The sequence below is a fragment of the Parus major genome, chromosome 21 (assembly GCF_001522545.3).
Source record: "Parus major isolate Abel chromosome 21, Parus_major1.1, whole genome shotgun sequence".
Lineage (NCBI taxonomy): Eukaryota > Metazoa > Chordata > Aves > Passeriformes > Paridae > Parus > Parus major.
The window spans coordinates 2,277,268-2,303,539 of record NC_031789.1 but is presented as its reverse complement, the minus strand read 5'-3'; the positions used below and the strand labels follow the sequence as shown (position 1 = coordinate 2,303,539).

Below are 26,272 nucleotides of genomic sequence, written 5' to 3'. Positions count from 1 at the left end.
TGTATTGTTTTCTCATGTGGGCAGCTGATCAGTATCTTCCAGACACCATGAATCATGTTCTCAGCTGTGTGAAGAAGGAGAAGGAGCGAACAGCAGCCTTCCAGGCCTTGGGTTTGCTTTCTGTGGCTGTGAGGTCTGAGTTTCAAGCTTACCTACCAAAAGTCCTTGAAATCATAAAAGCAGCTCTTCCCCCAAAGGACTTTGCCCACAAGTAAGTATGTGAAAGTTAGGGGAAGAAATGGAAACACTTGCTCTTTATATAATTCTTGTATTAAAATCAGAAGCATTTCTGTAAGACTGATAACACAGAAGTATGATGAGGAAAGATGTCTAAAAACAGCAGCTTCTCATAATTATGTGGTCCCTTTCCAGGAGACAGAAGTCTGTGCAGGTTGATGCCACAGTCTTCACCTGCATTAGCATGCTGGCACGAGCCATGGGACCCAGTATCCAGCAGGACATCAAAGAGCTTTTGGAACCTATGCTGGCTGTGGGGCTGAGGTAAGCATAAATCTATTCTGCTGTTAGCTGCAGGATGGCATTGTCAGCCATACAGAGTGAGATCTTTAAAGTTTTCAGATTGAGCAGGAACATTTATTGCATTTCAGTGATCTTTTCAGAAGATCACTATAGCTGTTTCAGAAGAATGGTATGTTTAAAGTGTTAATATGTCTGTTATTTAAGAGCATTCATAGCTCAGTAGAGAAATCTTGTAGAACAACTAGTCCAAAAGCAGTCTCCTTTATTTTCCACTATTCAAACACATTTGGCAGCAACCTGCAAAATTTTTGAAAGCATCTGACAGCCAGCAGGCTTGTGCCATATCAAACTGGCAGAGGAGAGCTGAAGTGCTGAATATTTGCTTCTGGCTTCTTTCACCTTTGTAGCTGACAGTTCTTATTGGGGGAATTAATTATGTTGTTAGTATGGAAAGAAGTGGAGACAATTTTCAGGTAGCACAAGGCTGTTGAAATTATATTGTCACCTGGAAGTGAATTCAGTTGCTTTTTTGTTTAAAAAGCATAAGTGTAAGAAGTCATTTAGATTTGTAACAGTATTACAGCAACACTGGCTAATGTAATGATGTGTGCAGCAGTCCTGGGGCTTTCCTCAGGACCAAGTTTATGCAGGAAGGTCATCTCGTGCCTCAGTTCACACAGGGACCCTGTGCTCTGCTTGCAGGTGTTGCTCTCATGTGTGAATTCCCACAATGATATTCTGATTGACAAAGGCATAATTAAACAAGAAGGTGAAATATGCACATCATTGTTTCTTTTCTAATGACTTTTGCTTGCTTCTTGCCCTCAGCCCTGCTCTAACAGCTGTGCTGTACGACTTGAGCCGTCAGATCCCACAGCTGAAGAAGGATATCCAGGATGGGCTGCTGAAAATGCTCTCTCTTGTTCTGATGCACAAGCCTCTGCGACATCCAGGCATGCCAAAAGGCCTTGCCCACCAGCTGGCCTCCCCCAGTCTCACCAATATCCCAGAAGCCAGTGATGTGGGGAGCATCACCCTTGCCCTTCGTACTCTTGGTAGCTTTGAGTTTGAAGGTAAGATGAAATAAGGAAGCAGCGGGCAAGGGCATATGGGATATAAACAAGTGGTGCATTGGAGCAGAGTACAAGTAGCAGGAAAATTCTAGGAGCACGTTCTTTAAACTCCTGTTCCTTGCTAAATCTGGTAATTGAAGTGCAAACCTGTGCTTAACCACCCATCTTTCTCTTTTCAGGCCACTCCCTGACTCAGTTTGTTCGGCACTGCGCCGATCACTTCCTGAACAGTGAACACAAGGAGATCCGGATGGAAGCAGCCCGCACTTGCTCTCGCTTGCTCACACCCTCCATCCACTTGATCAGTGGCCATGCCCATGTGGTCAGTCAGACAGCAGTTCAGGTTGTAGCTGATGTCCTCAGCAAGCTGCTTGTAGTTGGAATAACTGACCCAGGTTAGTGTGGGATTCAGAGAAAAGGGTTCTCTTACCCCTGTTAATTTTACCATGTAAGCAGGGGATGATATTAAGAATAGAAATAGAATTTGAACATAATTGCCACTAAACTTAAGCTGTCACTCTTGGTAAATTAGAAAAAAAAGTCTCCCAATTTCTTTTTTCCACATCTTGATTTTCAAGGTATTAATAGAACACTAGTGAAAAATGCTCCAGCTGTGTCCTTGGTAATCCTTTGAACTAAGTAGAACAGTGAGACCCCTTTTGCTGCTGCTCTGGGTCATGGCCTTAAGTGTTGTAGTTTGGGAAGAAATTGGTACTTCTCATTGAAACTTCATACTTGGTTTTTTTTATTCTTTCAATTGAACTCGCCTCAGGTTGCCACATAACATCCAAAAGTGACACTTGCAGGTGCAAGGGGTTGGCACTGTACTGACTTGGTTATTGGGGCATGTTAAGGAGATTTCTAGGCTGATCTGTCCTGTTCTTTATGTGTGGAGCACTGATACAGTGTCTTGCTCTGGGGAAACTCTTGTGAAAAATTTTTGAGGCTGTTTTGTGAACAAAGGCAAAAAAAGGAAGAGGAATTTAGTGCATTTAAAGGTAAATCAATGTGTTCTTGCAGACCCTGATATACGTTTCTGCGTGTTGGCTTCCCTGGATGAGCGGTTTGATGCTCACCTCGCCCAGGCTGAAAACTTGCAAGCTCTTTTTGTGGCCCTGAATGATCAGGTGTTTGAAATTCGAGAGCTGGCCATCTGCACTGTGGGGCGCCTGAGCAGCATGAACCCTGCCTTTGTCATGCCTTTCCTTCGAAAGATGCTAATCCAGGTAAGGAGGAGGGATGCCTGCAGGGAAAACAGAATAATTGATACTCAGACCAAGGTGGTGGTAAAGAGCTGGGCTATCTTGCTGTAAATGCATGGAGAGTGGAGAAATCAATCTCTTTTTGGAAATAGTTATTGCCTAGATTAATGGGTTTCAACAGATCTTTTTCACATTGGATGTTTGGACTGAAGCTGTATGGATGTATTAGAAGGGAAAGGAAGGATGGCAGTTGTTATTTCACCCCTAGTCCTCATGCTGGAGTGCTTTCCATCTCTGTTGAGGAAGAATGTTCTGTGGTGCTTTGAGGTGAACGCGTGGTACCTCTTTGTAAACACAGATTTTGGAGCCATCCCTTTTATGCTAAATAATTTTAGCTTAGGAGAAATGATAATGGAGTGAAATGCAGAACAGCCTTTACAAGTGCTGAGTTTTGACAGAAGGAAATGCAAAGAATTTTTACCTACCTTTCTTTTCCTGATTTGCTTGCTTTTGTTGTCTCTTGTGCAGATTCTAACAGAGCTGGAACACAGTGGTGTTGGCAGAATTAAAGAGCAAAGTGCCAGGATGTTGGGTCACCTGGTTTCTAATGCTCCACGCCTCATCCGTCCATACATGGAGCCTATCCTTAAGGTAGAGTCTCTACATTTCCTGCTGACTTTGGAATGAGGTGACACAGCAAGTGGGGACCTGACCCTCAGGAGCTGCAGTTCTTTTGCTTCACCATGGCAGGAAAAAAACCAGATTGATGTAGATGTTACCCACAGGAACACGCATGGCTGAACAGTTTAGCCCAATTTAATTCCAGATTTGCATTTGTGACGCCCAAGTTTCTTTTACTGTTAAAATTCTTACTATGATTGTGGGGTCAATTTCAGGTGTAAACAAAAGGGAAGATAATTTTGAGTACTCTTTAAACACGTTCTAATTTGTCCCACTGTCCCACCAGGCACTGATTGTGAAACTGAAAGATCCTGATCCAGATCCCAATCCAGGTGTGATTAACAATGTCCTGGCTACCATAGGGGAGCTTGCACAGGTAGGGATACACCACAGATACCTTTTAACCTTGTTAAGGTTTTGGGAATGCAAGATGAAGGATGAAGTTTTGTCTTTCAATAGGTCAGTGGGCTGGAGATGAGGAAGTGGGTGGATGAGCTCTTCATTATAATTATGGACATGCTACAGGACTCTTCTCTTCTGGCTAAAAGACAAGTAAGTGTTTACAACTCTACCAGACTTTGCTGCTGTGACCAGAGCTGTAATAAAATATCCATGTCCCAGGTCCCTCTAGTGGAGTTACACTCATGGTGCACAGGTGAGGGATAAGAGTGCCTGTTGTGACATAGTTCAGAGCTGTTAGAGGAAAAACAAGAAGGAAAAAAAAAGGCTGTTTTTATTGGAAGGCTTGGACTCACTGAATTGAATGGCTATTTGAATTGTACCTCTGAGTGAAAGCAATTGTGACAGCCTAAGATATTGTTGATTATTAATTTGTTATTTTTGCTTATAGGAAAATGTTCTTTATAGAGGCTTTCCAACCATGGACTGTGGTTTGCAGTGTGATCCTAAAATGCTCAAATAAGCCTTACAGAAGTTGAATGAGTGATGTATCAGAAGGCATAATAAATTCCCTGGTCAAAGCTAACCTTCTCTGGGCTTTATCTTTGTAGGTGGCTCTTTGGACACTGGGGCAGCTTGTGGCTAGCACTGGTTATGTGGTAGAACCATACAGGAAGTACCCAACTTTGCTGGAAGTGCTTCTGAACTTCCTCAAGACTGAGCAAAATCAGGGCACCCGCAGAGAGGTATGAACATGAAACTATCACACAACCACTTAGAAAAGCTTTTTGGGAAGAGAGAGCTGCCAAATAAATGTGCCTGCATAGATTTGAGGCAGGAGGGGAGAGATCATTGTTGTGGCTGAGCAGAATACAGTAAGCAGAATTAAGAGAGTGCATGTGTTAAGTCAGTGAAATGGTTTCCAGAAGCTGGATGGAAAGCACTGTTTTTTCCAGGCAGTCATTTCAGCTCCAGATCTTCCCTCTTAAATCATCAGGATCTTTTCAAATATGGGGGTTTGAGTGTTGTCTTTGACCTTAATGATGAAGTTCTGGTGAATTTTCTTTGTGTCTTTTCAGGCTATTCGTGTGTTAGGGCTGCTGGGTGCTTTGGACCCTTACAAACACAAAGTGAACATTGGCATGATCGATCAATCACGAGATGCTTCAGCTGTTAGCCTCTCAGAGTCCAAGTCCAGCCAGGATTCTTGTAAGCATCTCAGTTTCTTTCAGATAGATAGCTTTATGATCTACAAACAGATCTTGACTGTTTTGTCACCAGTTTGTGTCCTCTTCTTAAAGAATCATTAATGTACATGTTTTCAACTTACACTTAGATGTTCCTGAACCCATATTCAAGACCATTTAATACCTAGCTCATGACACTTCTTTCTCCTAGCTGACTACAGCACCAGTGAGATGTTGGTGAATATGGGCAACCTCCCTCTGGATGAATTCTACCCAGCTGTCTCTATGGTTGCACTGATGAGAATTTTCCGAGACCAATCCCTGTCCCAACACCACACTATGGTAGTTCAGGCCATCACCTTTATTTTCAAATCCCTTGGACTGAAGTGTGTGCAGTTCCTGCCCCAGGTCATGCCAACGTTCCTTAACGTGATACGGGTGTGTGATGGTGCCATCCGAGAGGTGAGTGTGCCAGGGACCACTCCTTCCTCCTGTTCCACTGTATGAAATCAAGAATCCGTTTCCTTGAAGAGACTGTGACTGGCTTTGGGCATTGCTGTGCTATGTGTTGATGCCAAGCATGCTGCAGAAGTGAGGTTCAGCTTTGCTTTTTCCCTTTTGTAAGCATTTAATGGAATGTCCACTGCAAACAAGTTTTCTGCTTTTTATTGAAACAGCTGCTTCTGAGCATAATCCTTGGAAGGCCAGTATTTGATTCTGTGTTTTCATCAAGCTGTTCATGCTCAGGAAAACACCTGTGCAGCTTCCAGATCTTTCAGTGATCTCTGTGCTAATACTCTGGCAAACAATATTATTAAATGATAGGGGTAGATTCTTCAAATTTCTGGTGCAGTCATGTACTTTGGCTCATCTCTGAGAAGGAAAACTCAATTTGGTACAGTCTGCTAACATTTAGAGCAGCATGGGTGGTGATTCCACAGCAGTGCATTCTCTTCCTTCCCACTTAAGTTACAGTTACAGAAGGAAATGAGAGTTGTCTGAAGATGATGATGGGCTTAAGGTTCCCCTAACCAGAGATGAAGATGATTTCTTCAGGCAGCCAAATGCTCTGGGGTGTGAAGGGCAGTTTGAACTCGTTACTGCTGCTGTGTTTTATAGGTGGGATGGGTGCTCCCTTAGCAGAGCCCCAACTCTGCCATGGAACTGCTGTTTTCTCCCAGCCTGAACTACTACTCAGACTGCAAGGAAAACATCACACATCTGGGTTGGCTGAGGTTCTAGACCTGGCTGATCTAACTTGCTTTAAAGCTCTGCAGTTGTGCACACTCTGTTTAAAAATTTTCAGGTAAAAGAAGATGGTGAAAGTGTACTGGGGAGAAGAGCTGAGGTGGGTATGCGTGACATAAAGCCTAAAAGAGGAAGGTCCTTGTCCTGTAAGCATCCTCTTACTACACCAAAAAGTACAGGAGCTCAGAGTTAATTTTTGGTAAATGTATGTGTATTATTCTCACTAAAGAAGCTGAGATTATTTCTTATTTAACACTTTCTCATGAAAGTATTATCTCTTTTTATGAGCTCCATGTTGTATTTTGTCACTTGTCTTCAAAAACTGCATGAAAAAATGAAATTTAATAGATGATAACTTACATTTTCCTGTTTTTTTTGTAGAGAAAATAGACTATCTGCTTCAAAGTAATTTAGCCCATGTGATTTCATACCAGCTTAAAGAGTAAATTCATTGTCACAATTGAATGTTGAAGATTGTATTGTGGTGAAAGGAATTGCAAAACTGTCATAGTGTATCCAAATAAAAATTTTAAGTCAAAATTCTTCTTAGTGGTGAAGAGTGGATGGTGCAATCAACCATCTTTTAAAAAAATGTGGTGTTTCTGGCAAGGACCTAACTGCATTCCCCAGTAACTTTTCACCAATATATCTTGATGGGGATGGGAAAGAGTACATGAATATCTTAAAATGTGTGTCAGTTTGCTTTTCAGGCAAGGGGAAAAAAATAGGGGCTAAGTTTTTGGAAGCATCTTTCAAACCTTAATTATGATGCTCTGTAATTGACATGTCTGTGCTTACAAGTCTGTTCTAACACTGTAGATTTGCTGGCACTTTATAAACCCCTATTTGTGTGCTTGAGTCTCACAAATTTTGTTATGCAAGCTGGGGGGAAACCCAGCCAGTATACCCCAAATCATTTTTCTTCCCCACTCCCTTCATAAAAAAACAATTAAAATTAACCAAAAACCCAAAGCCCAAACTGCTGAGCTGAAGCTGCCAAGAGTTTAGCCCCAGATTTTGAGCACATAGGAGCTATGCATGCTGTTTGTTTGATAAATGAGCTTGCTATTGCCTGTGAAACTCTTTACCCAGTGGCTTTGATATTTGGATAAGCTCCACTGATTATTACACATTTCTTCCTTGCAGTTCCTGTTCCAGCAGCTGGGAATGTTGGTGTCCTTTGTGAGAAGTCATATTCGGCCTTATATGGATGAAATTGTCACCCTGATGAGAGTGAGTGCAATCTTTAAGCCAGTATTTTAACTCTCACAGAAAGGTGGACAGTGTTTATCAAATACATTATCAAAAATATCAATTGCTTCATAAGTTCATTTGAAGTGCAGAGTTGCATATATTTGGAGTAATGATTGTATTTTGAAATACCATTTATTTGAAGTTACAATACACATTATTGGTAGTAACTGAAGTAAATGTTGCTTCAGGTTCTGATAGTGACTTGAGTTCTTTTCAGTGCTTGGATTTTGTGCACTTCCTACTTTGAGAAATATAGTTTTAGCAAGAGATATCTGGAGTTCATGAACAGATGTCATTTCACATCATTTTCACTAAATGTTTGCAAACTTGTAGGAGGGTTAGGAAGAAAATCAGTTTTCCAGAGGCTCTTTTCAACAACTGTAAATGTACTGGAAGTGTAGTGTTTTAAAAGCAGAAAGTATATTCTATTCCTTCCTTGCAATCTTGAATTTATCTACAGACTGTCTACTACAATTTGCTTTCTTCTAATTGGTACAGCTCAGCTGAAGAACCACTGGATTTTTTTTCCCCTTTTTTTTCTCTCTTCTGTAGGACTTCTGGGTTATGAACAACTCCATACAGAGCACAATTATCCTACTTATTGAGCAGATTGTGGTAGCTCTAGGAGGAGAATTCAAACTTTACCTGCCTCAGCTCATTCCTCACATGTTACGGGTCTTCATGCACGACAACAGTCAGGGTCGAATTGTTTCTGTGAAGGTGAGTGGGGCTGCAGCAGCTGCTGTGCTTTGGGCACTGCCCAGGCAGGTGTGTTCCCAGCAGGGCTCCTTGTTTGTGTGTTGCACAGTCAAATGGGACAGGTGCAGTTTGGCAGTGGCTTGGTGTGAAATGATGCAGACAGTTGTTTAAAGTGCAGGGTTTTCACTTCTCACTGGATACTGACTTGTTTAAAATGGATCTCATCCCTGACTTTGAGTCACACCAGGTCCTTTTGGTTGAAGGATGTGATTCTCTCCCTCTTCTACTCTTGTGAGACTCCACTTGGAGCCTTATGTACAGTTCTGGTGTTCTAAATGTAAGAAGGATATGAAACTGTTGGAGCAGGTCCTGAGCAGGCCACAAAGGTGACAGGAGAACTGGAGCACCTCCCCTATGAAGACAGGCTGAGAGAGCTGGGGCTTCTCAGCCTGGAGAAGAAAAGGTTGTATGGAGACCCACTATATGAAAAGACAGGGCAGCCAGAGACTCTTTGTCAGGAGCTGTAGTGACAGGAAAAGGAGTAACAGGTACAAATTGAAAGAGAGGAAATGGAGGTTAGATATTAAGAAATTTTTTACTGCAGGAATGGTGATACACTGGAACAGGTTGTGTGGGGAAATTGATGCTCCAACCTTGGCAGGGTTCAGAGTCAGATTGGATATGGCCTTGAGCAACCTGGTCTAGTGGAAAGTGTCCCTGCCCATGGCAGGGGGGGTTGTGACTAGATGATCTTTAAGATCTGTTCAAACCCCTTGACATTCTCCTTTTCTCTCCAGCTACTTAATGCGATCCAGCTCTTTGGAGCTAACCTGGATGACTACCTTCATTTGTTACTACCTCCCATTGTAAAGCTATTTGATGCCCCAGATGTTCCTGTGGTGGCTCGCAAGTAAGTGCTGGTGGCTTTGCAGTCTCTCTCTTTGCAGTTTTACCTGTGACATCCAAGTTCTGCAGTGGCTGAACATTTACAATGAAATACCCCTTAGTCCCTCAGCTGTTGTGTTGAATCATTTCACAAGGTTATTTTTGTTTGGACATCACAGCGGTGTTACTAGCTTTTTGGGTTTGTTGGTGGGTTTTGGTTGGGTTTTTGTTGTGTTTGTTTGTTTGTTTTAGTTCTTGTTGTTGTTTCTTTGGGGTTTTAAAATTTTCTGATTCTCACCTGCCAGTATTTTAGTCACTTGCAAACTGTCCTGAAAGTACAGCTGCATTAACAGCTGGCCTGTTTTTCCTATTATTATTAATCCTAGGAGGACTGAGCACTTAAGTATTTCTCAGTCTTATTTCTTCTTTCTTAACACTCTGAGAGATAAGTTCATCCCTGTTCTTGCTCTGATTTAAGAGCTGCTCTAGAGACAGTGGACCGCTTGACAGAGTCCCTGGATTTCACGGATTACGCCTCACGGATTATTCATCCCATCGTACGAACACTAGATCAGAGCCCTGAGCTACGAACAACTGCAATGGACACCCTCTCCTCTCTGGTGTTCCAGCTGGGAAAAAAGGTAATAAAAAAGCTCACAGAAGGTGTGACTATCCCAAAGGTCAAGGCTTTAAAGCTGAATTTTTGTAATGTGTTCGTGGATTTCCAAGAGAACTGATTTTTCCTCTCTTAGTTGTTTCTGGATTTGGGAGTTACTGAAATCAAACTGCCAGGATTGGTTTTTCATCAATGAAACAATGTGATGGAATTTTACTTCTCTTGGTGCCAGTGAGTAACAAGTTCATGATGCCTTCACTTTTACAGTACCAAATTTTTATCCCGATGGTGAACAAAGTCCTGGTGCGACACAGAATTAACCATCAGCGCTATGATGTTCTCATCTGCAGGATTGTAAAGGTAAGCTGAAAAGTGTGCAGTTTGCACTTTTGGGATGTTGTCATGTTGAAGCAGATGCAGCTGGAACCTTCACTTGGATTTACTCATAGAATGAGGAGTAGTTGTTGCTCTGTTTCTGTGTTAAGTGAAGCTTTTTAAGGTGACTTTGAGGTTGCATTGGGCAATTTTTTTGTCTACTGGTACTAAATATTTCCTTTAGAAAAATCATGGCAAGTTCTAGGGAAGAACTTAGACTTTTAGCCACTGTCATTACTGATCTTTTTCTTGGTAGTTCTTAAATGTGGTTTATCCTATTTTTTCCTTGATTTCAGGACTTGAGGAGACCTTGCTATATCAGTATTTTCTGTGGGATATCTTACATTTTAAAAATTTAGTCACTGGTTTACAAATTGTGTGGAACAAGCAACTAGCAAGTCAAATAGGCAAGAGTGCTTGTTTTAATGTACATTATTTTGGCTTTTTATACTAGTAGGTAAGAGTTCTTGACAGTTACCTTGGGTAGCAAAGGGATATCATTTAGAGTTCTGGCTTAAAAGGTGTAATCATTATAATGAAACATGGTTATTTGCTTCACAGATTTTGCTGTAAGATTTTGCTGCAAATGTTCTGATTTTTTTGGCTTGTTGAGAATTGTTTCTGTATGTGTGATCTTCATTGCAAACCAATTATTGTAGGGCTACACTCTTGCTGATGAAGAGGAGGATCCCCTGATTTATCAGCACCGAATGTTGAGAAGCAACCAGGGGGAAACTTTGGCCACTGGCCCTGTGGAAACAGGTCCCATGAAGAAATTACATGTGAGCACCATCAACCTGCAGAAGGTAAGACTGGAGCAACTTTAAAGATGAGACCTTGAACTATGAGACTGTTAATGGCTGTGAAGTAATCTCTACACTTGCTTGTTAAGTATGAACAAGACTATCTAGATCACAATGAATAATCTCTTGCTATCAGAGATATCTTTTTCAGAGCCTCTGCCTTTTTTCAGATTTTTGCTTTTGCTCCTCTTGTATCTTAGTTTTATATTTTCTTGAAGGCAGAACTAAGAATTATATATATTATATATGCCAATGAAATAAGAACTAAGCATTGGGTAGTTTGAACAGTACATGCATGCAGCACACAGTTCAGGAATGGGATGGATTGGTTTGAAAATGCTGGACTTAAAAACGTAATTCTAAATGCACTAAGTATTTTTAAGCTGATGTTTTAACAGTGACTTCAGCTTTACACATATTTTTTGTAGAGAAAGGACTGTTCATGTTAAATACTTGCCATGTCAGTGCAGGAATACATTTAGGGAAAATTTCTTAGACATGAGACTTAAGTACTGCAGATTATCTGGTAAAGGTAATGGATTTCAGGAAATTGAAAAGGGATTCTCAGCGTGTGGTTTGGAGCTGTAAAGAGGTAATGCTGCCTGCTGATGGATTTATTCTGCTCTTGGATATTGCTTTGTTTGGTAAGTGAATTATCTTCCTTTGTATGCAGGCCTGGGGAGCAGCAAGAAGAGTTTCCAAGGATGACTGGTTGGAATGGTTAAGGAGACTGAGTTTGGAGCTGCTGAAAGATTCTTCCTCACCATCCCTGCGCTCATGTTGGGCCCTGGCTCAGGCCTATAATCCCATGGCTCGGTACAGAATTTGTGGATTTTTATCTCATTTGAAATGGCAGATGGAAGGCAGATATTAAAAAGGAAAAATAAGGTTATTTAGAAGCTCTTAGGTTTCATAAACAGAGATAATTCCTGCTTTGGCATTAATCAAAGAGCCAACAGCTTGATTTCATTTCCACCCTTGCTAGTTGGCTGCTCCATGATGTGCACAAAATCTTTCATTGAAATTCAGCATATTAGTCTAGAAAATAAGATAAAGCACATAAGTGAAGCTGGAAAAACAGCAAAGTATGAAATAGTTTTGAGTATTTACTGTAGGGAACAAAAATGCCTCTTAGTGGAATAAACAGCAGTGCTTTTTTGCAATCAGCATGTTTGGAGAAACTTTGATAGCATATGCTAGTACAATATTTCTATTATTGCAGTATACCAGCCTACTCTGTATTTTTTACATGAAGATTTCACAGAAGTTACCTTTATAAAAAACAATCACTATTTATTGCAAATAGGAATGTAAGTATATTTTTAAGCTGAGTAAGAAGTTGAGCCCACTGTCAAACAGACCTTTTCTCATGAATCCCCACCTCATACTGTGTTTTGTGTTCCTCCCCAGAGACCTCTTCAATGCTGCTTTTGTTTCATGCTGGTCTGAACTGAATGAAGACCAGCAGGATGAGCTGATCCGGAGCATCGAGCTGGCCTTGACTTCTCAGGATATTGCAGAAGTCACTCAGACTCTACTGAACTTGGCAGAATTCATGGAGCACAGTGACAAGGTAGAGATGCTGTTGGGCAACTCCTTCTTGTGCTGTGGTGGCTGCTTTGTGTGGAGTTCATGACTGCTTTGTAATACTTACCCTGCTTTTGATGTGTGTGCTCCTTCCCAGGGCCCACTGCCTTTGAGAGATGACAATGGCATTGTCCTTCTGGGGGAAAGAGCTGCCAAATGTCGAGCATATGCTAAGGCCCTTCACTACAAAGAGCTGGAATTTCAAAAGGGTCCCACCCCAGCTATTCTAGAGTCTCTCATCAGGTAGGACCACAACTGCTGAGATTCCTTCTCTTGCTTTAGCTACAATTTAAGATACCATTAGGATTAATCTAGGCAATTCTTAGGACTTCACTCTGTCAGAAGATGTTGTTAAACCACTTGCAAATGTGCAATTTTAACTGCTGAGTTCTGTCCTTCTACAGTGTGGTTAAAACTTTGATAGAAGCCCAGGGAAGATTTGCAGGAAGAAGTGCAGGGTAAAGTTCTGGTTTCCCCCTCTCACCCTTCAAGGTCACTATGAAATGTGATGCCAGTTAAATGAGACAGATTTCTACACCTGCATATAAATAAGTCAGAACAGCTGAAGTTATTAATTAAAATTTCTCATCACATTCTGCTGATTTAGCCTAGCTAGGTCTCATTGCTCATATATCAGATAAAAGATATTATAAAGTATGTGTTGTTTCTGAGCTTTGTCAGTAACACTGATGTTAGCCTGGAATGCCTGCACAGGATTTGGTGCTAAACTACATGTTTTAAAATGTGAATCTCTGTTCCATATCCCAGAAATGTTAGTTCAGCTATTTGAGATGAACAAATTGAGTTTGGTTGAGCAAAAACTTAATTTTGTCTTTATGCAGTGAATTTTTCAACCCTTCTACTTGTTTGGAATTGTTTTCCAATTTTTTTTTCTTTTATTTTTTTACCCTTTGTTCTGCCTCATGTTATTGAGGAAAACACAGAATTCAGTGTATTTTTTTCCTTGGTCATGCAGTTGTTTTTTTGTGTATCAAAAAGCAAGTTAAGGAGGAAAGAATTCACATAAAGCACACTTAAAAATGAAACCATTTATTAGAAATGAAAAAGTTTTAGAAACCTTTAAAAATCCATTACAGACCACAGTTAAAATAGTTCCACACAATTGAAATTTGCAGTATGAATATTTGAACATATGTAAATTCCCAAGACACCTTTATCTTCCATTTCACACAGGACTGAACAACCTAATCTAGATGCAAACTCTCTTCAAGGTGAATAAAAATAGATAATTTCAATGATAACAATCTTTTCCAACATATTCAAACATTGGTCAGGCTATAGGAGGAATCTCATTCTTTTTTAACTTTAAACACTGTGTTATGTGAGGGAGAAGTGTACTATTTTTGACAGACTTCCTCTAGGTAACTTCCAGCTGGGGTAGTTTTCAAAACAGATTTTGATACTCCTCAGTCTGCTGTGTTAGCAAACATTCCCTTATGTTGAAATAACTTTTGGCACTTAGGGATTCTCTGGTGTGGACTAGTGTTCTGCTCATGAATACAGTGGTTTTAAGTGTTGGAGTTGAGTTCTTTGGCTGGGTCTGGACATTTTTGGCTAACCTGCTGTTCACTCTCAGCTTTACTGACATAACCTGAACATAATTTGGGGTCAGCCCAGAAAGTTGCTTTTCTATTTTATCAGCATTTAGGTGATCTGTGTGGATAGAAATAAACATTGGAGGACCCATGGGACAAATGCTCCTCCAGCATTACTCTCTGTTAGGGCAGCCTTCAGTGGGGATTACTTGAGGCAGCAGCAGGAGGTGGCAGTAAAACTTCAGGGGAGAATCTGGACAATTCTAATTAACACAACACTTTTGAGCTTTGTTCTTTCTTCTGTGGGAAAGTAAACCACTTACTACACACTAAAGGAAGGTGCATCAGGGACACTTCTGATTGATTCTTCTGGTTTGAAATGAGTCTATAACTTTTGTGGTTTGAGTGTTTCTTGAAAGGAGTTGCTCAGCAGGGCTTGCTCCAGGTGCTGAAGCAAAGGAAGCCAAGAGGTTTTTCCTTCTCAGTCCCTGCCTATCTGGTTAATAATTCTAAGGCAACCCACTAATCACACTGCTAGTGAAATCACACCCATAGGTTTTCTGAAGGTGCTGTAAGTGCATTCAGTTCTAACCTACTCTAACACAATATTTTTCCCTTTGGAAAGAGCCTGAAGAGGAGGAAATAAGCCTGAGCCCTGATAATACTGGTGGCTGTGACTGACATCAGTGTTTGTGCACACCACCAGTATATAGCTGTTGCATGTATTGGATGAAATGAAAAATGACTTGGCTGTTCATTGCCCACCTTTTGCATGGTGACATGATGTACAATCAAATGCTGAATCCTTCTATGGTTTGAAATCCTCTGGGCGGATTTTCATCTCCACTCTCTTGAGCGAATAGGTGGATCCGTGCCAGCCGTACCAGGTGATGCCATCCATGTTCTTGGTGTGCTCTCCTTTGCGGTAATAAACCCCATTCAGGTTGGAATCTGTGCAGCAGTTGTACCAATATCCACCTTGTCAGGAAACAAATTCATAGATTCCTGGTGAGTCATTTGTATTAATGATTACTGCTTTTTGTGGATGACAGTGAGCAGGATGCAGCATTTAATCCCTGGAGCCCATGGAGCTTCTGATGGTTGAGGTTGCAGGTAAATTTAAAAATTAACATATGTATTTAGGAACTTAAAGGCATTACAGCTCTTTAGTCAAATTAATCCAGTAGCTTTTCATTTAATTGCTGATTCCTCTTGGAATATTTCCTTGACATGTTTTTGACTCTGACTCAGTGAATTAGCATAGGAAATCAATCTGGGTAATCCACTAGAGCATCTTAAGGTGTTTAAAAAGTTCCTGAACTCTGTGAATATTTGTTGAAACTGAGATCAACAGTTTTATTTGCATGTTGTATTGGGACACAATGGGGAAATTAAAGAGCAAAATGTAATGAAGATAATTATCTCTGACAGAACTCAAATAAAAATACTAAATTAAATGAAGAGAATAACCTCATTAGAGGCTTGTGATAGGTAGGAGTAGCTATCACAAGTCAAGCTGAATGTGGAGGTGAATACAAGAGAAGAATTTCAGGTGCCTAATACTAGGACTTGAAAACTTAGAAAAATATAAGAAAAAATAAGAACCTGATATTAAGGAATAACTTCCTGTATCACTGTATTGTATCAGCATGTGAGATAGCCTGGCAGATATTATAATGAGCTGGGTAACTCTAGGTGAGAACACACAGTTATTTCAGAGTACTGATGTCTGCAAAATCTGGCTCTTTACAAATCACATTTAACAGCCAGATTTCCCTGGCTGTTACACAAGTGTTACACAAGTGTATTTTCCAGAATTGGTCACCTCTCTCTTGATTTGCCATTCAGATTTTACTAATTGCACGGAAAGAAGAAGTGTTGAGCTCTCTACAACGGACCCCAGCAGCTCCCTGGGGACAGGAGGGGATTAGTGTGTTTTACCTTTACGGAACTGGGCACAGTCATCCACACACTTGTCGTTGTCCTTGTCCTTTGTGCTGAAGGCCGTGTTGTTGTGGTAGCGCAGGGAATCCCGCGCGGTGTTGCCGGTGTAATTCCCCACAAACAGCCGGTAGCTGTTTATTTCATTGCTCAGGGTGAATTGCCGGTACTGGGCATAGCGAGTGTTCCCTTCCCAGTCCTGCACAGAGCAGGGGAGAAGAAATCACTTCTATTACAATGGTTATGGTTACATCTGTGATTATATACATATATTTTTACTGTCTCAGACTGTGAAAATGCTGTGTTAAGGCAAAGGAACTTTTAGAGCAAAGCATGAAACTTCTAAGTCTTACCTGCACTGCTGTTGTACAATATGTAGGAAACCTCATGTGCAGCTCTTATATTCAATATCTTTGTGTCAGTGTGCTGCCTCAAGTCATTTTTTTCCTCTCTGAAACAGTGACTTTTGATATGAAGTCCTCCCTTAGATATTAAGCTTTTCAGTTTATACACATCCCATCCCTCAAAGTTATTGTACCAGCTATAAACTAGTCTAAGTCAAACCCAAGCCTTTAACAGAGTGAAAAAACTGAGGGTAATACAATGCAAACTCTTGTACCCAGGCTGGAAGGAAGTGCTGCAAAATGAAAAGCCTCAGAGGCTTGCAAACTTTATGGGACATCTCTTTTTTAATTTTAAAATCTGAGATGATCAGCAGTTTGATCTTTGTCTACAGTGCCTTCTGCAGGATTTCCAAAAACCCCACATGTTCTGAAGACACAAGGTTGTGCCACTGACTTTGCACAGGGGAGAACATACTTCTGTCTTGTGTTTGAATGTATTCCCAGGTTGATCCTACTTCCTTCTCCTGTAATTAAAGCATGCAAATTCTTTGGACCTCCTATAGAGATAGGAGATGTTATCTGGTATTGGAGAATCAAAAGATTTGCTGCTGAAATTAAGAGGTTATTAATTACCTCCAACTCTACTCGCAGAACAGTGGGGCGTCTTGAAAGTCGGTAGATATTTTCATTTCCCAGCCAAAAATCTCCCCTAATATTGCCAAATCCTTCCCTGTATTGTTTCCAGTCTCTATTGAATGATGTCAAACCAACTTTACGTCTTTGGATGACAGTCCAACCCCCTCCATCTGTCTCCATGTCACAGAACACCTGGAATAGGAAAAAAAGGCAGTGGTTACTTGTCAGTAGACTTAGGAAGGTTCAGTTCTCTTAACACAAGACATTGTTCCAGATTTCACAACCAGAAGAAATTTCTATGGCAAAAAATGATTAGATAAACCCTTTTTCTATTTTCTCTCTTAAATCTTTCCATCCTTGAAGTTTGCTTATGTAAAGATGTTGGTGGCAAGTTTAGGTACCAAAACTTAGTGTGTGCTCTTTTCATCTCTGTAGAGAAGTATTTCTTGATTATTATATTTTATAAGACTTGTAATATACATTGTGTGCTGAATATCCTTACCTCCAGATCTGGAATTCCCAAAAATTCATCAGGAGGTAGCTTGTAAACACCAGAAATTCGGTAGTTCCTCTGGTAAAGTGATGAGCAGTCATAAACAGCATCTACTTGAATCAGAACCAGAAAGTGAGAACCTGAGCAGCAAAAACTCCTCAGCTGTGAAGGTGCTTTCTGCAAAGTTTAGTTTGTAATACAAGGAGTAATGAAGAAGGCTTTTCACAAATCTAACATTTTCTTAGTTTTGAGTAGTGCATTCATTGGCAAAAGGTGTTGTAACACTGGGGATTTTGTGATTTTAAAATTAATTAATTTATTTTAATTTTTTTAACCTCTCCTACACAAAAAGACATGTCTGCTTTCTCATCACATTGCCACTGAGTGGAAAGTACATTTGCTGGCCCCCTCCTAAGTAATAAAGACTCATGCAATGGGATGGCCAGGCCTGCTGCCAGGTGTCTGTTTTGAGTGTGTGAACAGGTTGGCCAAGTTTGTGGGTGAAGGATATTTGTTCAGCCCTTTCTGCACTGGCATCTGTGACAGAGAAAGGTGTCTTTTAGCTGCAGTCAGACAGTGAAAGCCTCTTTTCCTCCTGCTGCATGAACTGACTTGAAGATGCTAAAATGCACAGCCATTCTGAGAAGGATAAATGAGCTGAAGCAAGGCTTTATAATGTCTGACAGTTTTCAAAAAATGTCTCTTAACTGGTGAGGTGAGACACATCTGTCTTAAATACCTTCTGGGCCAATTCTGCTATGTGTAACTGCTTTTTCTCCAGCTTCCAAGAGACTTGTTATGGTGTAACTTTTTCTTTAGGCCTACTGTAAATAGTGATGTGTCAAAACTAACCAGGTGGAACTATTTTAGAGGAAGAATAAAGTAAATAAATTGAGAAGTTTTTCCTTAATGTTAAAAAAATAATCCAAATGAAGTCCTTTGGCAAACCCAGTTGAGACTGAGACAATTTAAGCTCTTTGCAGTGAATTTCATTTGAAGAGAAAAGTCAACAACAAAGAGGATGCTTTCTTCTAGAAGTGCCTTTACAGGTAGCTGACCTAAAAATGCACCTGCATTCCACATTTAGTACAGGCCTGTGCAATCACTGTGTGCAGTGAAATTTTCCCTCAGGGAAGAGAATTTTGAAGAATTTAACTGTGGTCTGGCTAGGTGTATATCACAGTTTGTTATCTTGCATCATCTACAGCCTTGAATTTTTAAGAATTACCATTCAAAAATAATGGATCACTCTTTTTTACTCTGGTTTAGAGATAGTCATAAAGACACAATTACAAATCTTTAGTAATTCCTGGAGAGCATTTCTAATTGTTTTAACAATTTCTAGTCTCCTGTCAGCACTGTGAATTCAAAGGTTATTACTGCCAAAGCCATTCCCTTACCAAGGAGCTCCCATCCTTTTAGGACTGGTGCTGTAGAGCTCAGAAAATGAAATATTAGACTGAATTCCTCACTGTAGAAATGAAGTACTCCCTAAAAACAGACATAGATATAAAAACACAGATGAAGGAACTCAAACTGGTTTTCTCAGGGTCAGTGCCTAAGCAGCAGTACTGAGTGTGCATGCTTTCTACCTGCATTAGCACTAGGAACTAATATTAGTTGTGCATTGAGAGCTGTATGTGGGAGCCTGGGGACTCCCTCCTTACCAGCTGATGTTTGTGTGACCGTCTGAGCTGCCTGCAGTTGCATGATGTCTATCTGGTTGTTGATTTCGGAGTATTTGCTCTCAGCATCGATGAGGCGGGACTCCATCTGCTTGGTGCTCCCTTCCAGCTCCATCACCTGCATCACCACGTTCACCCAGTCCCCTTCCTGCTTCTTGCTCAGCTCCTGCAGCATCCTGCTCAGGTTGGCTACCTGCAGCTTGAGCTCCTTGATCTCCTCACAGCAGCCTGGCATCTTGGGCTGTGCATTGCCATTGCTCATTCTCCTCTTGGGAGGTTTCTGCAGCAGAGCCGGGTGGATCACCACAGACACGGTGACAATGCAGAGCCATGCCAGCTGAACCGTGCCTCTTGCTGGCATTTTTGCTTACAGCAACAGAAACCTTCCAGCTGACTGCAGTAGTCCAAATGCAGCTGGGATAGGTATGAAATTTCCAGCAGCAGCCTGGTACCTTCCTTGCTTCCAGTGAAGTGAGTCTCTGAAGGTGGAGCCTGAAGAAGTGGCTTTTTTTCAGACCCCTCCTGTCAGAGTCTATGCAGTTTGGAAGTCTGTCTCAAAGCATCTTATATACTATTTTTCTGTTTACCTCCACCCCTCTGAAGTTATGAAGAGCTTGCTGGCCCCTCCCAGTTCATCTGTTCATATCAGGTGTTTACAGGGTGAAATTGGAACAGGTTTCAGCCAGGAAAAGTTGGAGAGAGCAAGAGAAACTTCCCTCAGTTCTGTCTTGAAGGGGTGTAGGAGAGGGCTAGGAAATGAGGAGAATTTCCAGCAATTATTGCCTATTGGATTGGAGCCCTCTTGGTGACTAGTTCTGGCACTCAAATAGCATGAGAGCATTAGAGATCCAGAATGTGAAAAGGCTGTTCAAAATGGGTGAGTTTATAGAAGTTCAAGGAAGGTAACTCCCTGGAACATAGCCCTGGCTGCTTCAAGTCCTACTACAACCCCAGAAGCTGTAGAGGGCAACTCTATGATTGCATAAATTCTTAATTTTGACAGTATTTTAGCAAATTAATTAGTTAAGCATCAAATCCTCTTCTCTCTGGACACTGGGGTCTCTGCACTATTAATGTTGTAAAATCCACTGCTGTTCTTTTAGAAATGGAATATCTGAGGGTGGGATGAAATGAAATCTGGAGAATGTGTAAGTAAAAGCTCACTCCTCTGTTTATTCACAGTGGGCAAGTGAAAGGACATTAAGTAATGGTAAGAGTCTATGTAAAATTGACACAGGGTAGTTGTTTTTACAGGCAATGTGATCTAACTCCAGTGTTAGGGAGGCCAGTTTACTGATAGGATTTAGAGAGGAAAATCTATGGGCAATTAAAACATCTTAGAGTTACATAAAGAGTAGATTTTAGAGTAATCTTAAATTTTTAGAGATTCAGAGTATTAGTCCTGTCTCAGCTGGCTGAGATGGCAACTTCCTCTTCTCTTTTATATCTTTTAACAGTTCATAATTTAATTATAGCAGTTTGAGCTCCAAATGAAGCCATTTCAGCAAAGGTGCAGCCTTTTGCAAAAGGTCTGCAAACTTAGTTCTAGATCCTTCAGGATAAGTTGTTTCTTCTCAGGCCAGCTGCTCTGTAATTGCCTAACATGTGGATTCTTGCATCTTCCTGCAAAATTTCTGATTATGACAATGGGCAGTAATAAGATGAAATAAAGGATTAAATGCCTTATGTATCTGCTCCTTGCATAAAGGCTGTGAAAGCTTCTTGATGTCCAAGGAAACAAAAGAAAGCTAATCTTGCACCTCTTACAAAGGACATTAGGACAAACCCAACTGACACACACTATCCCATCTTGGCTTCTTTTGCTGATCCAAAGTGGCTGCAGGATTTCTGCTTGATTAGGAACCATTAGAAAAGCCTTGCTGACCTGACATTTGATTTTAAAGAAATAGAAAGCACAATTGCTTGTTGATGCAGTTTGTCTCCTTCCTCAGCTCTGATACACTTGTTGCTTGATGCTTTGTTATTGCCTTTGATTTGCACTGGGGCTGGCTGTTTTTCTCCAAAACAGACCCACAGGAGTGTGAAGATTTTGGGAGATGAAGTAATCAGAGCAGTGCAGGAGTGGAATATGAGTACAGGTGTCTCATAAACCTGAATTTTCATAGAGAAGGAGGAGGGAATCATGAGGAGGAGGTCAGAATTGGAGCTCTGCAGACAAGCAGTTGTCTTGTGGGTGCCTGACTGCCTGTGTGCTGTGCTCAGGAGAAAACCACTGGTTCTGTCGTGTGTGGGACTGGTGAGCTGAGATATTGCCAGAAATATGCAAGTACAATTTGTTTGAAGCACAGAGGGCACCTCCATAGCAGACCAGAGGATTCAGTCAATTTTTGTCATGGACATTCCAGAAACCTTCCATAGCAAAATTGCTTTTTATACTTCAGACCAGAAAGTGCCACTGCACACAGATGAAAGCCTGACCTTTTTGTTCTGCCTCTAATCCTGTCTGAGCCCTCTTCCAGCTGGAGCTTCTGTCATTCCCAGGGGCAAATTCTTCTCTGGCTTCCTGTGATGAGAAACATGTTTTTGTCAAAGTTGGAACAGAGACTAGGACAGGCCAGACTCTGCTTCTCTGCCCCAAAAAGCCACCCTGCTAACACCCCCATTGTGTTACACAGGACTTCAATCCATTCTGCTGCTGCTCCCACTCACCACAACTCTCCTGTCCTGGGCAGATGTGGAAGAGAGGAGCCACTTGTAGTTCCATGCATTCCCTCTTTATACAAGTTTTGAAAGGATCCAAGATTCAATTGAACACACATGTTACAAAACACCACAAAAAGGCTTCCAAATCCCTTTTCTAAACTGGAATATTTAATTGGAAATGAGGCAGACAGGGTTTTATTTTGGATTCAGTTTCTAATTTGTATATCCAACTGCAAACCATCTTTCTTCTGAGTACTTTGATTTACCTGTTTTAAAAGAGAATACTTTGTTCTGTGTAAGAGACATATTATGCAGGAATGGTAAAGCACAAATCTTCCCATCTGTCATTACTTTTGAGAAAGCATTAAAGGACATTTGGGCAGAGACACCCCTTGGCAGAAATATCAGCCTTAGTGGAATTTGACTTCTTTATGAGTATTTGAATGATGGGTCTTTCCCAGTTTCATGGAGAGCTGAGTATGGTCACTGAAGCAGCAATAGCTACAAAGGGCAGTCACTGCCAGGGTAGGTCAGTAGCTGGAGCTGACAAAAGCTATTCTGCTGCTCTGTACTGTTCTACTTAAGATTTGAATTCAGGATCCTGGTGCATTTTGTAAAGAGATAAAGTTTGGGGCGTAGCAGGGGGAAATGAGTTCCATGATCACCGAGTGGCTCTTGTTCTTTCCCCAATACTGATGGGGATTGAGCATCATTTGGCCTGAAATCCATCACCCTGGTTTTCCTCCATTATATTTTGTATGTGGAAACACTGTGGTACATGATAGGTAAAAAGACAAGATCCTAAAGTCAAGAACATGAGACAAATCCTTTTTGACTTCATTCATGATGTAGTTCTGAAGAGAACTGTGGTTCTGGTTGGGAGAACTGAGGCTAAACATGGTTTCAATTTGTATGTGCCATATGTTTATAATGTTGACTGATGTTACTAAATTCAAATATATTAGTATTACTTGATTAGAACCAGTTATCTCCTGTCCCTGGAGGGCCAGATTAAATTAGAGGTGAGTTTAAATGATTGCCTTCCCTGGGAAGCTGTTCTGGCAGGTGTATGCAAAGCTGAGACAAGAAGAAAAGCTCAGTGCCCTGTGGCTATTTATTTGGTAGCCATTCATTGCAAACCCCTTAATATGCATCTGGCAAATGCTTAGAATCTGGAATTCCTGGTGCTTGCCGAGGTGGGAAAGCTCTCATCAGCTCTCAGCTGGCACATTGTGGAGTCCACACTGTGTTGGAGCTCTGAAATACTGCTTTTCCCTCCCAGGAAGCGTGAAACTCTTCACCTTTGGCTTTGGAGATGCTCATAAATGCTCCAATATTCGCTCCACTACAGCTTTATGGATTATGTTGTAAATCTCTGAAATTACATGGCACAAGTGGAACAGGGGAGAGAGCTCGATGAGAAACAAAATACTGCCACTTCCTGCTGTCAGTTGTGATTTTTATTCAAGGCATCCCCTCTTTGCATACCCAATACACAAAGACTGGCTCTGTGTTTCACCTTTTTTTGCTGAATATCCTTCCTAGCAATTTTTTCCTTCTCTGCTTTCTGATTCATAAAAAATAGGTGATACAAAACCTTTTGGAGCCTAAGCAGCAAGGCTGGTTAAGTAATTTATTTTAACATTTTTCAGTGATTTCTCTTTCAAAACTGATGAATATTTTTATTTGATTTGCAATCATTTATATCAAGATTGGGAATTTGGTTTTGATGCCTGTGAGCAATGTGGTATCTCCTTGTTGGAAGCTGAAGAGGCTGCTCTGGCCTGGAAACACTCAACCATCACAACTCTTTATTGAAAACAGTTCTTTCCTGGTATCAGTTTCTCAAACAAATTTGTTCCTGGAATGGGAATAATTTTTAGTGGCATGATGGACACGTGTTGGTTTTCTGAGTTGTTTTGGTTGACTTTGGGTTGTTTTCTGAGATTTCTTGACTCGAGGACTGGGGGATGCCTGAAGACAAATAAATCATAGAATGGGGGAAAATGGCCATCAAAGCCAATTCCTTTTGCCAGAGGATTATCTGTTCCCCCAAGTCTCCACAAAGTAGCAGTGCCTTCCAATCCCAGAAACAGCTCTCAGCACTTCTTCAGAAGGAAAAACAAGCTTGGCTGAGGCAGGTAAAATATAGAGAGAAACTTTCTTTGAGGAGACTGAAAAAAAGAAGTTGGTCTACTTGTCTAGATTCTGCATACAAGCTGCGTTATTGCAAAAATAAAGTTTCTCTGTGATGTTTTGGGATGCATTCTGGCAAGAGGAAATGTGTGTGTTCTCTCATGGATAAGTTTGGGAGTGTTTGAAAAGGCTCTATTAAAATAAAGGCATTTCTTTTTATAATTTTTATGAGAAGATGAGGAAAATCTGAAAGTTGCTTCTGTGTTGTTGAAAATTTAATATATTCTGAGTGACAAAGAGTATTGTCAATATCAAAGATAATGAACAACTGGAAAGCTCCCAGGACTGCATAAAAGAGACCATTTCTAATAAACATTACACATTTATGCCTTTTGGGCTTGTAGGGGAGAAAAGTCCATCATTTGAGTTCTCACTGAAGACAGTAAAGTTGGTTTTGGTTCCCAGTTCATGTCTGGTTTCTGTTTAAATAACCTTTAAAATATACAACCAATAGGAGTATATTTCTCTTAAATATTGTTATTTTTTATGATTCTAGTTCAGTGTACATGTAAAACCTACAGTTTTAATAGCTTAATAACCAAGCAGTAGGTTTATGTAGCCTTTCACTACTAATAAAATTTGAAGATTTAAGATTTTTATATTAGGAGGTTTGCCAGGGGTAGTCACTTTTTGTAGGGATAGAGTGACATAGCAGTTGGAAAATGTTTTTCATCAGAAGGCTTGCTTACATTTTAATATCCCACTCACCATGATCAAGTGCTCCAAATAAGTCAGGGTTGGACATTATTCTGGCTACAGTACAGATACTGTGTAATACAAGGGGGAAAATTTAAATTATATTGTTCTGCATCATCTAATTACACAGCCAGCCCAGGTACCATACCAAACTTTATTGATAATAACTAATTTTGCAACTGATTTATGCTCATTTAGAGGGAAAGTATAAGAGTTTTCTGTTGTTTTGTTGTTTTTGCTAATCACTTTGTTTATTGAATAAAATGTGAAACAAGATGGTGGGTATTAGGCACTGAAATTAGTGCATTAGTTCAACCTATTTAAAAGTCTAATTGATATGATTTAGGAAGTCTTGTTATTTCTGTCGTGCCCCTCTTGCAAGCATGGGACAGCAATGTCTTGAAATAGCTTCAGAGCATTTTAGGTAAGTATGTTAGCATTGAAAACACATCATTTTGAAATCTTTTCCTTGAGCATTAGTCCTAGAAGGCTCTGCCAGGCCATAGCAGGCAGTAGAGCTGAATGCCTGGGCCTTTCCTGAGAGATGAGATGTTACCTTCTGACCTACCAAACCTATACCTAAAAACTTCTAAAGCATTCTAAATGCCATAAAAATGGTATTTTATGTCCTTCTGTCAAGTCTTCAAGTAGGAGATAGTGGTGGAGTTTTTCCATTTTCTAAATTAACTGATGAATATTTCATTTTCAGATGAGTTCTTCCCTTAGTGGATATGGAGAACAACTGATCTTTTCCTTTAATATTAACTTTAACTGTATTCTGAACTAGAAATAATTGCAAGGACATCTGCTAGTAAATAAAGACTTAAGTTACTGTCCAGCAAGTTAGCCAACAGCATTGGCTCCCATATCTTGAGAGATGTTTTCCCACCTTCTCCTTTAATCCAGAGAGATTTTGTAATTATCTTTTTCCAGATACAATGAGAAATCAATCCCCTTGATTCTAATCCAGTAAACTGCCCTGATTTCCAGCAGCAGCAGTTAAAAACCCCTGTTAAGTTTTTAGCAGGGCTAAAAACCCCTGGCAACTCTGCCTGGCTGGAATATTAGCCCTGGGGGCCTTTTCTGCACTGTTTTTGTTTCTGTTCAGTCTCCAGTGTGGTGGCTAGAAAACAACTCTGTAGTGCTTTTAAAAGTGTTTTAATATTTAGGAAGATTCTGTCTCCTCAGATCTGCAGGGTGAGGAGCAGTGCCTTCATGGAAGGAAGGTGAAAGAGAAGGAAAACACAAAATTAATCTTGTATTAACCTGTGTTTTGAATGTACCAGGTTATAATATTGTGTACACAAAATGGGCTGGGAGCAGGGAGCCACAACATTTACTGCTGTCACAGAAATGGTCTTAAACACAGAGAAAAGCAGCTGCCAGGAGAGGCTTATCCCAGTCTATCCCAGTTTATCCCAGTCAGAGGCTTATCCTGGTCCACAAAATTACCTGCCACTGCTCACTGTGTTCTAGATCATTTGTTACAAGAGAGTAATTTATGATTATTAACAACTACTGCTGTGTATTCTTGTAAATCAAAGTCTTTCTCCTTTCCCTCCCCATCTTTTC

General features: G+C 40.6%; 2 protein-coding genes across 4 annotated transcripts in view; one reads left to right on the top strand and one right to left on the bottom strand.

Moving 5' to 3' along the window:
- Positions 1–26,272, top strand: part of MTOR (mechanistic target of rapamycin kinase) — a 62,849-nt gene that overhangs the window by 6,979 nt on the left and 29,598 nt on the right. The window contains exons 9-29 of one of the 2 annotated variants that reach the window (XM_015648473.2): positions 25–211; positions 373–501; positions 1,309–1,553; positions 1,733–1,948; positions 2,574–2,779; positions 3,284–3,406; positions 3,723–3,812; positions 3,896–3,988; positions 4,447–4,581; positions 4,915–5,044; positions 5,234–5,484; positions 6,329–6,370; positions 7,417–7,503; positions 8,077–8,244; positions 9,021–9,133; positions 9,587–9,749; positions 9,992–10,084; positions 10,759–10,905; positions 11,576–11,718; positions 12,313–12,475; positions 12,587–12,732. In XM_015648473.2, the coding sequence (XP_015503959.1) occupies positions 25–211; positions 373–501; positions 1,309–1,553; positions 1,733–1,948; positions 2,574–2,779; positions 3,284–3,406; positions 3,723–3,812; positions 3,896–3,988; positions 4,447–4,581; positions 4,915–5,044; positions 5,234–5,484; positions 6,329–6,370; positions 7,417–7,503; positions 8,077–8,244; positions 9,021–9,133; positions 9,587–9,749; positions 9,992–10,084; positions 10,759–10,905; positions 11,576–11,718; positions 12,313–12,475; positions 12,587–12,732 (3,070 nt within the window). The remainder of the gene's footprint in view (positions 1–24; positions 212–372; positions 502–1,308; positions 1,554–1,732; positions 1,949–2,573; positions 2,780–3,283; positions 3,407–3,722; positions 3,813–3,895; positions 3,989–4,446; positions 4,582–4,914; positions 5,045–5,233; positions 5,485–6,328; positions 6,371–7,416; positions 7,504–8,076; positions 8,245–9,020; positions 9,134–9,586; positions 9,750–9,991; positions 10,085–10,758; positions 10,906–11,575; positions 11,719–12,312; positions 12,476–12,586; positions 12,733–26,272) is intronic. The other variant, XM_015648474.2, reaches the window with a different exon arrangement.
- ANGPTL7 (angiopoietin like 7) lies at positions 13,524–20,017 on the bottom strand. Of its 2 annotated transcripts, none has more exons than XM_015648475.3 (5): positions 19,127–20,017; positions 17,469–17,572; positions 16,964–17,158; positions 15,987–16,185; positions 13,524–15,023 (listed from the first exon to the last, which is right to left on the bottom strand). In XM_015648475.3, the coding sequence occupies exons 1-5, from the start codon at positions 19,503–19,505 to the stop codon at positions 14,854–14,856; spliced, it is 1,047 nt and encodes a 348-aa protein (XP_015503961.1). In that variant the 5' UTR covers positions 19,506–20,017; the 3' UTR covers positions 13,524–14,853. The 2 variants fall into 2 exon arrangements, with proteins under 2 accessions (XP_015503961.1, XP_015503963.1); XM_015648477.3 differs by having other exon boundaries at positions 17,469–17,569.

Bases quoted from the DNA above. Each gene is read 5' to 3' on its own strand.
- ANGPTL7 (XM_015648475.3), bottom strand. From the start codon at position 19,505: ATGCCAGCAAGAGGCACGGTTCAGCTGGCATGGCTCTGCATTGTCACC. The intron at 17,159-17,468 runs GTAAGGATATTC...TTCCTATTCCAG, and splicing joins TGGGAATTCCAGATCTGGAG to GTGTTCTGTGACATGGAGAC. The intron at 16,186-16,963 runs GTAATTAATAAC...TGCTCTGTGCAG, and splicing joins TTCTGCGAGTAGAGTTGGAG to GACTGGGAAGGGAACACTCG.